The sequence below is a fragment of the Acipenser ruthenus genome, chromosome 23 (assembly GCF_902713425.1).
Source record: "Acipenser ruthenus chromosome 23, fAciRut3.2 maternal haplotype, whole genome shotgun sequence".
NCBI classification, from domain to species: domain Eukaryota; kingdom Metazoa; phylum Chordata; class Actinopteri; order Acipenseriformes; family Acipenseridae; genus Acipenser; species Acipenser ruthenus.
Window position 1 is genome coordinate 27283880 of NC_081211.1, and position 12049 is coordinate 27295928.

Here is a 12049-nt window from a genome sequence, read left to right on the forward strand (position 1 = left end):
TGTAAGTCTGAATGCAGTTCATTTCATAAATATTCACATTGTAATAAATCAACCAAGGTGCGCGCCAAGCAAAATTGATTCAACGCGTGTAAGTACTGAAATCAGATCCTCCACTGAAAATGTTTTGACGGTTTTCTGAATTTAAAGTTGCTTTGTCGCCCTCTGGTGGAACTCGTCTGCATCGACAGGGTCCCCGCCAGGAAAACATAACAATGCAGTGGCTTGTTAATAAAACAAAACTAGACTTTATTATATATATATTTTTTAATCATACAATTCTCTTACAGAGAAACAAAAATATAAACATGGCAAACCCATATTAAGATACAAACACAATAAAACATTTGCATTCAGAAAAACTCAGCGGACAATCTTTATTTATTTTTTTCATTAACAGTTGCTCCATCTCATACTACCAAGTAAAAAAAAAATCTGGCTTGCCACAAAAGCGTCCAATTGAAATCTGCAATGATTTTCTCTGTATACTGTAGCCGTGGTACTTATTGGCAAGTAGCCATGCATGAGACTAAATACCATGGTTAGAAATACAAGAGATACAAGGTAGAAGGAAACATGCAAAGGCTTATTTTACCCCACTGAGATACATTCAGTGCTTTAATTGATTCACATTGACATCATGACATCACGTCTTCCAAGCATCAAGCAGCAGGCATTGCAAGTTATATTTAGCTATAGTGAACCATTGGATAAAAATACAGAAAATATGTCATGTTGGGAGCTCAAAAGTCATATTCTTAAATCTTAACGTGGGTTAAGTTTTTCAATGGGCTCCATTTTTTTAAAATCTATTTTGCTGTTTGAGCATAAATCTTTTTGGGAGTCCACTGGTGCTAAAAACCGTCAGGCTTTTAGAAACGCACACTAACTTCTAAGAATATGCGCCCAGGAGCCTTACAAATAACATAACTGTCATGTCAGTTCTGGGGCTGAGGTTTGATGTTAATAAATCATTCATTCAAAATTACTTTAAATAGCTTTTGTATTCAAACTGGATAATATCAAATATTTCAAATGGATTGCATGAAAGAAAAGCAGAAAATTGACCTATGTTTTATGAAAAACAAAAATTTGACGAGAATAGAATTTGTTTAGTATGACATAACCAAAATAAAATGTTATGGAATCATGAAATAACGAGGGAGCACCCCCAGCACCCCTAGTTCCAGCGTCCCTGACTGCACACGTTATTTGTCAGCTTTCTTTTGCAACATAGTGCTTGAAAAAGCCACTGCTATCTTAAAATGAGTTTCTGATCAAGTATATCTTGATGTTCCGAACAAATATTCACATGTTTTGGGTAAATGTTTACGCACTAAAAGAGCTGTGTTTATAAAAGTTGACATGTGTTTTAGTTTGTTAACTTTTACATCAAATTATTTCTTAACTACAAAAACAAGCACATAAGATCAGTGGATACACAGACCCTTAATCCAGACCAAAAGGACAAAAAAACAACAGCACATAAAGACAATGCAAAGTGGTACACATTACAAACATGTCATTTTACTATGCCATGGCCTGCCATGTTCAAAACCTGGTACCATCTAGGAAACACAATGCAGCCAGTCGTTTCTTTAAGCATACCACAAATCTATCATTCACAGGTGAATGACAAAGTTTCAGCTCCAACCCGTACACCACTTGGACTCAGATAGATTGATAGGAGGCAATGGATGATAGTGTGCAGAGCTTTGGAACACTGATAGAGTGCAGATAAAGGATGGGACAGAACGTCTCAGGGCTGCTGATACTAATCAGAGACTGTTACCTAGGCTATCGTACTCATTTAGAACATTGATAAAACAACGAGACTGAAATACAAGACAGGCAGCATACATATAGCCAACACACACACACATATATATATGTGTGTCATCATGATCAGGAGTCCTTGTAAACAGGACAATGAGTCTGTAGGATAAATCTCTGTCAGGGGGGCTCCTTGCTTGCTTGTGAATGAAAAGTGTGTCCCTTAGAACCACAAAGAGCTACCAGCTGTGTGGCTGAGCCTTCAGAAGATGAGGAAGAACTTGTCTTGTGGACTTCAGTGCCATGTGCCTTCAGTGCTTCTGTTTATTTAATACAATCTTTAACCAGGAGTCAAGATTCTGGTTTACCCAAGGAAGGTGCGGGTTAAAACATGACCTCCTCACAGCTGCCGTAGTCGCTCTCCACCATATCTGAGCCCTCGTAGCTGCGGGGTGTGCGCATAGGGGCCACGTTCTGCGGGGAGGTGCCACAGTCTGCATAGGAGGGCTGCGCCACGCTGAGTCGCATGCTGAGTCTACGGTAACCTGTCTCGGCTAGGTTGTCAAGCCCCTCCGAGCGCTCGGTGGGGTAGTAGCTGATGGCAGTGTACTCGTTGGGGCAGTGGGGGGCCGCCAGGGAGAGCCCATTGGGCCCCAGGAAGTCGTCCAGGTTCTGGTTGCTGTAGCGGGGTGGCAGAGGCGCCCGTCTATCGTAGTGCTCCAGGGGGAAGGGGAAGCCAGCAAACTGAACGACCTGGTGAGGATCGACAAGGGGCGGCGGAGGGTAGGGCTCCTCCACAATCTCATACTCCCTGATGACAGGAGGGCAATAGTAGTCTGGGTCCCCAGGATATACTGCAGGGGAAAGAGAGACACAGTCAAGATCTGACAGACACACAAGGAAAATGATCTTGGATAGGATAGGCTATTATATTTATAACATTAAAGGAATGCACAGTAATTGGAGCTGCACAGTACATTTAACAATTCCTAATGAAGAGAAGGCACCGAGCTCACCATCGTACTCCAGCTCCCAGTTGTTTTTCAGGATGGATTCGTTATCAGAGCTGGAGGGCGGCCGGGGAGGGAGGTTCGGAGCCACGCTGCACACCACTGTGCCTCGTTGTTTCTGGGTCTGTCCCCCTCCTAGGGTGAAGTCAGGCTGCCCACGGCCTTTCAGAGTCAAGGCGGTTTCTTGGTCAAGGTCATTCCGGGGCTCAGGCATCGCATTCATTTCAATGGGGGGCAGATCCTGATCATTCCAGTCCATGCTCTTGGCTACATTGGGCTGGAATAAGCTGTCAGGGTCGTGCATGTCGATAGGCTTGTGCTTTTTCTGCCGGAGGTAACGTTTGCGTGAGAAAACAAACACACCAACGAGGATGAGTACTCCCAGGACGACCGCGAAGATCTCGATAATCTCCCTCGCACCAAACTGACTGTCGCTCGATATTTCTATCTTCAGTGTTTCAGTGCAGTGGTAGGTGGTGTTAGACGTCTTGCAATCAAAACCGCTGGGACAGGGGCTTGAGTGACACACGTCAACATAATCCTCACACCTGTCAAAAACAATTTATATATATAATATTATTTTATAGCTCATGCATTTTAAACTAAAGCCAAGAGTAATTTACACTACGTCACACTTCAAATCCAATACATTTTCCCTAGAAATACAGTATAAATATTTTCCAAAAACAATAATTTCCAATGGTGCAATGGGTTAACAATGGGTGCAAACAGTAGCTGGAACTGTACCTGTTTCTAGTGTCTGGCTGTGGACAGTTGCAGAGGTATCCTTTGCTGCTTGGCACACACTGCCTTCCATGCAAGCAGGGATTAGACAGGCACGGGTTGTCGGCTATCTCACAGCGAGAGCCAAAGTATTGTGGAGCGCAGCTACACAGGAACTCTGAAAACAAACCCGCACACCTCATTGTTCCTGTCCTTTCTGGCAATTAGTCAACAAATCAGCATTCAGTGCGATGGACAGCTTTGATTTTGAAAAAGAGACTTCACTGTTTTGTAAAGATGCCTGTGGTAGAAGAACAGCTGGTTTGCAACCTCGAATAAAAACTATGCTTGAACAAGCTGAACATGGAGTAAAACAGCTAATTACCACCTCCAGGTCGATGTATACAGTAGGCAGTAAAACCTGTCTTTACAGGTGCCTGTGATAACCAGCCAGTAAACACTGGAACACTTTCTGTTTTTCACACCTTTCACAATATGCAATACAAATACAACCCAAATACATTTCTATATAGCACCCTTCATGGCATGGCAACCCAGAAAGCTGAGAAAACAAGAGAGCTCATAGGTGCAACACACTCCAGCCACAACCAATTATATAAAAGCACATTAAAAAAGCTAAAGTTTTCAATTCAGACTAAAAAGAATCCAATGCTTCAATCTGCCTAATGTCAACCGGAATAGATTCCCCCTTCCCTTTAAATTGCTCTACATGAGCCCGCTATAGGCAGATCTTCCTATGATCTTACCTCCAGTAGAAGTATCCTGGCATGTCCCTCCATTCCGGCACGGGTCACTGGTACAGCTTTCTGACTGGGAGCAACACTGATAAATCCCAGAGACCTTTCTCTCTCCAGGCATTTGCACCCCTGCTTTCGCTGTGCTGTTTATGGCTTCTCCATTGAGCTCGAGTGCATCGAGGCAGCCCCTGAACCCCCGCTGGACCTGAACCTGCCAGCTCCTGTCAGCAGGGGGCGCCTGAATGAGCCCCCCAAACACCAGCGAGCCCTGGGACTGGAGCAGTCGACAGGGTGCTGCCAGCGTGATCGAGGTGGAATGGATCTTGTTAAGGCTCAGTCTCAGGACAGTCCCGTTCACCTCCAGGAGAACCCGATGCCAGCGCCCGTCGGACACACTCACATTCCGCACCCCCAGGGTTTTAGGGGGGGTTCTCCCACAGCTGTATTCAAACTTGAGCTCACCGTTGATAACCTGCAAACAATGGTGAAAAGGCTTTTAAAACACTCTCAAAGTGATCACACTTTTAAGATATCATCTCTATCAAAGCATGCAAAATGACCTTCACAGTGACATTAAGAAACCCGACATCATTAGCAGCGACAGCAAACAGAGCTGCTAGATTGTCAATAATAGCAGTTTTTAGTTTGTGACTCCCTGCCCATTGACTAGGTAGAATTACAGCCTGGCGGTTTTCACATTAGTGCCAAACTGTAACAGTCTATCAATGTGGAATAATTGGTGTAGTTGCACTAAGCTATTTCAACGACTAACGCACAATGATTACGAGTCTGGACAGGAGAGGAGAAACTCTATCAGCAGCAGATCACAAACATTTCCAAAGAAGCAGCAACTTGTTCAGTGCAGCACCTGCGTGTTTGTGCATGCGTGGAAGGCAGAGAGTTGCTATCGTGTGGATTTAGGCAATCTCAGGGTTCAACAGAGAAGAAGACTGTATGTGTGCAGGAGAACTTGCAGACTGCATATTTCTGTTAACCTGGCCCTGCTGCTTTCATTACATGGAGATTGGTTTGCATCATGTCACAAGAAATAAGTGCATATTAACGTGTGCTATTGATCGAGTCGATCACCCTCAGCACTCATTTTCCGTTCTGCCTATTCTTTTTGTAAATGTACTTGTGTGTGGTCCAGGGTCTAGAATAGAAAGTGTGTTCATATTTTTGGGGTGGATGCATTTAGAAAGGCAATAGGACAGGGCTGGTTCAGTTTCCTGAGAATCCAAGGAATTACTGGAATGTGGACAGCTGTAAAAGGAAAATCTAATTCAATGTGATATTTCAACATGCGCTTGTGCTGCAGGGGAAAGAAAAAAAAACAAATCCAGTTGAACGAAATACAAGATTTCTAAAGAAATGTTTTGTTTAGAACTTCAGTGAAAGGTATGACACAAAGACAAGAGCATGAGCAGGACTGCTGTCTCGTAACACAATGAACACTAGTTTCTTTGTTCCTTTAGTGCAGGAAAGTCTTTTAGATATTTTATAGATCTGGCATTTTCTGTAGGTATTATTTATTTATTTATTTATTTATTTATTTATTTATTCATTGATACCCCCGTGGTTTTCAGTAACAGACCATCAGAAATGTATCATCAATCACGTTGAGGTATATTTATGTTTTACTAAAGCTCCCAAAACATCATCTGCAAGAACGGCGGTCAGATGATGTCACTACCCAAATTCCCGTCTCAAATCAAAGAAACGTGTCACAACAAATCAGAGAAATGTGCAAAAAAAACAAAATACTTTTTAGGAGCATACTGTATTTGAAAACAGCCGAAAAAGCAAAGCAAACAGGATATCTTTTACAACACAAAAAATAAACGCTAAAACTTTACACTAAGTTTCTCTAATTACTGTGTATTTACTGTGTTTTTATTATGCATAGCTACAAGATACTTAATGTGCATATCGTTTTGCATGATCTATGTAAGTACACAAGTATATCAGAAAAGGGTTCGAGTTAGGGTTATGTCACGCAAAAAGATTAACGTATTAAGTGTGTTGTAACTATGCATAATAACATTGTAATTACGTGTAAGTACATGTGTATTTACTAAGTAACTACTATGTGAATACACAGTAATTAGAGGAACTTAATGTAAAATGTTACCAAAGAAACAAACAAACCTAAGCTAATAACTGTAGTTACAATGATCTCTTTATTGACTTCACCACTGAATATAACGCCATCACCCTGGTACGCAGATAATGTCAGTGCCTTGAAATTTAAGATGATTGTGATCTCAAATAATAAACACAAAAAAAAAGTTTCTGAGAAAAAAAAAAAAAAGTGTTGTTTTTGGCAACCGGTGTGGAGCATGAGGATTGTTGCAGACATGTAACGGTAAAGAAGCCAGATGAGTATCAGGAATCCAAGCCTTTCAGACTGATCTATGCTGCTTTGTTTTGTAATTCAAGATTTTTCTTCAGGGCATCCTCATATTATGTGTTGAACATTTCATCCAGCACGCATTGAGATCTTATTTGGCAGGGACATTAAATGCCTCCATAATAAAATACTCTTCCCCCTGTTGCCAGTGCACTCAGAAAGTCATGTTCTTGGACCGTATTATCCCTGTCTCCAAAAGCATGTGATAATAGTTCATTAAAAGCACAACCAGCCTATCTCCTAACCAGATTACTCAATCCACATCAACCCATTAGCAATACAGATGCCCCTTGCTGTCAATCTTGGATATGGGTTTCTCGTATTTATTGTCCAGATACAGTTCAAATTGTCCCCAAATTTATATGATCTATCAGCAGACAGCGATGTTTCGGACACATGGAACGATTCTGCAGCTCTGGTGATTGGTAAGTTGGAGTTTGATTCATCTTTCTATCACCCTGCACAGCACCACAGTGGGGCTTGGTGAAATTAAAGCATTATGAACAAGTGTCTTGAAAAGACCAGGTATGTGTAACAGGGCAGTGTTGTGTGATACACTGCCGTTATGGATTCTGTCCTGTCCCCTGCCGGTGAGATGAGATGAGGTTAAAAGCTCTTAAACCACAAATGCAGACGAGAGCGGCTCTTTTTCATTGTGATCAAGATGCTCGTTTGCAGTGCGAGGGGTCTCCAGTTCGTGCCCAGCCTCTGCCCTGTTACATACACATCTAAACTAAGAAAATCTAAATCAGTAGAACACGCGATCTGTTCATATGGCAATCTTGATGTTTTCTGATATAAATAACTCTGGGATTCACTCTTTATCAGGCTGTGCTTGGATCAGCATTTCCACGCTTTCCTGGCTGTTCAAATGCCGTGCAATGCTGGCGGGCACTGTTGCAAAGTTGGCAACATCAGCTGCTGTTCTAGCCTTGCTAAATCCTGATCATGTTGCTGTATCGTGATGTGCGGCTTCTTTCAAGTCTGCAAGACTACACTACTTTAGCAAACAAACAGAAAAGCAAGTTAGGACAGGGACCATCACTGTTTACATATTTATTCACAGTTCTCAACAAAAATAAACTCAAAAAGATATACTTTGATGCTAAAAGTGATCGCAAAAAGGTACTTTTGCTCTTGAACTCCTGATTAACTTTCTATTTGCAGCCCATGTTCATGCATGCTGTGTGTCACGTGGGAGTCTTTGAGAGATAATTAATCACACAGACAGATATATTGAATGCAGAACTTTTGGCTCTTGAACAAAAGACTCTAGATGTGGTACAGCACATCAATCAATAATGTCATGCATTTTAAATTTCAAATTATAATTAGATTAGTGGATATTAAACTCTGGTTGAATGGGGCTCAATATACAGTAAGATACCCATTGCTTCCTTCATCATTATTATGTTTTTTCAATATATATTGTTTTCTGTTTCAACATGCCCTTGCCAATTAAGCTCCTGAACTTGCTTGGAGGCTACGTGTCTGGTTGGCTGGGATTCAGGCCTGGGTGTTTGCATACAGCATGCTGGCTGTAGAGAAAGCAGGCAACTACTCTAACTTCTGCAATCAAAGTCAGCATTTTGTTATCTCTCTGGTGGCTACAAGGGATGCCGTCATGCAAACAAGTTAAATAGGTGAGTAATGTAGCATATAATGATATAATAGGAGACTGCAAAGATTTAGGCCATAGACGACAAAGGCTTTATAATAAGGGTGCGCACATGGTGAAAAAACGGCTTTGCATAAAAGCCGCCATGGTCATTAAGGGAGGCCATAAATAAAAAAGGTAAAATCAGATCCACAAGGACCCCTAGGTGTGTCGAGAAAAATGGAATCGTGGTATAGAGAGAGGAAGGTAAGATCAGACCAAAGACAGGTTTAGTGCTGGTAGCTGGCTATAAATATGCTGGGAAGAGGACCACGGTAGACCCGTTTACATGTGTGCTCTTCTATTCCAATAACCCAGCAGATCCTCACCTCCAGCGCCCCCGTATCAGTCCCGTTGGTGGCCATGACCATGCCTTGCAGTTGGTGTGTTTTTAGACGCAGGGACAGCCTGAGGTGGTTGTTTTTCAATGTGTTCAGGTACTGGTACTGGAGATAACTGTTACCGGAGAATCTGATAGCTGACTCTGAAATGAAAAAAAAGACATTTACAAACCTTCAATCAGAGGTTGTGCCAGACCGCTTGTAGGCATTGTTTGTTTGTTTGTTTGTTTGTTTGAAAAACTGGATTTAAGAAGTCATTTCTTTTCCACAATTCACCTTATACAGTATCTAAGAGTCCTATGTTAGACACGTAATGAATAGTATCATATAACCTGTATTTAATGCATTTGTATTATTAATCGTTCCTGTTTTATGAACAAGTATAAAAAAAAACGTAAGCACGTACCATTACAAGAACAGACCACTTCCCAGACATGCTGAGGGGTGATGAAGCTTATCCTCGCCGTGGCGTAGGTAGAGACGCTCTCTGCATCCATCCGAACCGTGGACTTACAGCCTGCCGGTGGGCAGCTTGGCCCCTTGCAAAAACCATGCTTCATATTTGTGATCTGCATGCCGAGCAATTCCTCGATCTCCTGGACTGAGCTTGGGAGCATCGAGGTCAGAAGGTGGGCTTTGGCTGCAGGACTGTCCAGCTGCTTCAGCACCAGAAGCACATCCAGGACCTTTGAGTTTGGCTCCTGCTGCAGGCTGGCGATGTGCACGCCTTGCCTCTGGACCCCCAGGGTGTTTCCCAGGTACCTCTGCAGGTTCCGCCAGTGATCCGCGATAAACTCCTCCGGCGTCATCCCAGCAAGCTTCAGCGTGACTCCCTGTTCCAGCGCGTGCTGCGTGGCTCCCCACACGGAGATGTGAACCGCGGCTGGGGTTGTGAACTTCCCGTCCGTCACGCTCACGTTAAGGGTGTACTGGCCTGGTTCCAGGAGGTCCCTGGCGATGATCTTGCCGTCCGCAGCGCTGACCGTGAAACTGTGGTTGGGCGGCGATTCCGAAAGCAGTTTGTACGAGAGCACGTCATGGAGGTCTTGGTCGGTAGCGTGGATTTTCCCAAGGACTCTGCCTGAAAAGACTTCGTTGGCAGTGGTGATGAAGATTTCCAGAGGCACCGCAGAAGGCGGGTACTGGCTCTGCTCAATGATGCTAATCTTTATGAAAGTGGAGGAGGAGAGAGGGGGGTAGCCACTGTCTGTCACCTGAAGGGAATACAGGGAGAAGAAGATCAGGAAACTGCATTCATAGAAGCTTTTGTTTGGAACTGTTTTGGAATTTTAAAAGTTATTCTGGAATAAAGAAAAATGTGAATTCTTGACAACATTCCAGCATTGGTAAAGTTTGCATCATCTAAATAATGAATTGCCATTTGCAGCTCTGTTTGTTTTCTTTTGAAAAATCATCTGAATAATAATTTGAACTTTATTCCAAAGAGGAATCACAATATCCTCAAAGCCAGCAGTAGAGCTACTGATGACTGCTGATATTGATTGCACTGGAGCAGTTTCCAAGCAGTAATGTGGGTGTTGACTGAGGATTACTGATGTTCTACAGTTACATAACAGGGAGGACAGGGAGGCAGTGTGACTGTGACTGTGGCTTTCCCCAGGAACTGCTTACAATGAAGCAGCTGAGAGGTGCTGTATGTCCCCCTGAATTCCATTGGATAGGTGTTTGTGGGAATCACTTGTCTTGACCATTTGGCATCCCACTGCATGCTATTTTGGAAGCAGTGTGTTGCCAGTAACGCTCACCTGCACCTGCAGCAGGTACTCCTCCTTCGTTCTCCTCCTCAGGATCGCCACGCTCGTCAGGAGCCCCTCGCTGTCAATCTGGAACTCCTTCCCACTGTCCCCAGCAGTGATGCGAAAGGAGAAGGGGGGGCCGTTTTGGGGAGTGTCTCTATCGGTCACCATGAGCCTCAGCACACTGCTGCCCACGGGGGATCCCTCCTGTACCGGAACAGCAAGGCACAGGTTAGCTGCTAGTGTCCTCTTACCAATCCCCTGCGAGATGCTTTATGCTTGATCGCTTCACACGCATTACCCTAGAGTTGCAGCTGGTGCTATGTATTAAATACATCTCTGCTGCATTCCAGACGTAACCCCAACATCACCAATGTGTGAGCTTAGATTACAAGGACAAGTTGTGTCTCAGAAAATAACGTCTACTACACTTCTACAATGTGAATGCAATGAAACAGTATAAATCATGTCAGAGAAAGGTCAATGCATTGTATGGGGAAATATTGTAACTTAGAGTAATTCTAATAACTGGCACTAAAGGTATCAAGTAGCGGATTCTAGCAAAAAAAAAAACCTGTTATAAATGCAATGTGCTGCTATAGCTCCATTCAGCTTAAATGTTTTATATAGATACACAGCCTAATTAAATGCAGCATGAGGTTGGCATAATCATCAGTACATTTACCTGCCAGCAGCGGTCTGAAATGTCTACAAGAATCCTAATCATGTTTATCTGTTTAAATAGCCGATGTGTAATGTTTTTTTTTTTTTTTTATCTCCAGTCAAACAACTTAAATGTAGACACATTTCAATAGCAAATCTTGATCAACAGTAATTCCTAGTTCATTGAGATGAATGTACAAGGATAGACACAGGCTTCAAGAAGAGGCAAGGTATGGAAGCAGCTGAACTGGTGTCTTTATAAGGATGTTATCTTTTTTTTTTTTCTTTTGCTCTTTTCGTACATGTTTTTGATCAGGAATAATATCAAATAAAGTCCCTGAGTTGAATGTAAAGATGTCATACCTGCCATCACCACCAAGTTACATTATTTAGGTGCAATACTCGCTCAAACTTAGCCTGCCAATTTCTAGATCTCAGTCCCCTTGGATCAAATTGCAAGGATCAAGGGTCAAGAGAGTCCATGCTGTGCTGCTGTCCTTTTCCAGTTGACCCATGTTCTTCGTGACTAGAGCACTGCTGAATTTATTCCTTACCTGGATGAGCAGGCTGTAGTTGAGCTGGAAAAAGACTGGTGGATTGTCATTAACATCCGAAACCTTCACAGTCACCGTGGCGATGCTGAACTGAGGGGGGGCTCCGTTATCTTCAGCTCGCACCTTCAGAGTGAAGCTGGAGAGCTGCAGAGAGAAGACATGTTCGCTGCCACTCACCACAAGGTAATGCAGTTTGGACAGAAATGGTACAGTGGCACTTTATAGTGTAGGTGACATTACCACGTACAGTAATTACACACTTATTCCACATGTAGTTACCATGTAAGAGTAGGAAAGTTACCCAGATGGCAGTTACCCAGTTATTACAATGTTATTACATTGGTACACCATGTTATCTAAAGTGCTACCAATGGCATTTCCTTGCAGTGGCTATTCAGATTGCTCT

At 42.9% G+C, this 12049-nt stretch overlaps 1 protein-coding gene across 1 annotated transcript in view; it reads right to left on the reverse strand.

The window, feature by feature from the left end:
- Positions 1–222: 222 nt before the first annotated feature.
- The window catches only part of LOC131699665 (protocadherin Fat 2-like), a 45827-nt gene continuing 34000 nt past the window's right edge, over positions 223–12049 (reverse strand). Inside the window, exons 17-24 of the mRNA XM_058997080.1 lie at positions 11644–11787; positions 10436–10633; positions 9076–9883; positions 8658–8812; positions 4271–4733; positions 3528–3681; positions 2787–3328; positions 223–2624 (exon numbers count right to left, since the gene is read on the reverse strand). Coding sequence (XP_058853063.1) covers positions 2155–2624; positions 2787–3328; positions 3528–3681; positions 4271–4733; positions 8658–8812; positions 9076–9883; positions 10436–10633; positions 11644–11787 — 2934 coding nt within the window. The 3' untranslated portion in view covers positions 223–2154. The remainder of the gene's footprint in view (positions 2625–2786; positions 3329–3527; positions 3682–4270; positions 4734–8657; positions 8813–9075; positions 9884–10435; positions 10634–11643; positions 11788–12049) is intronic.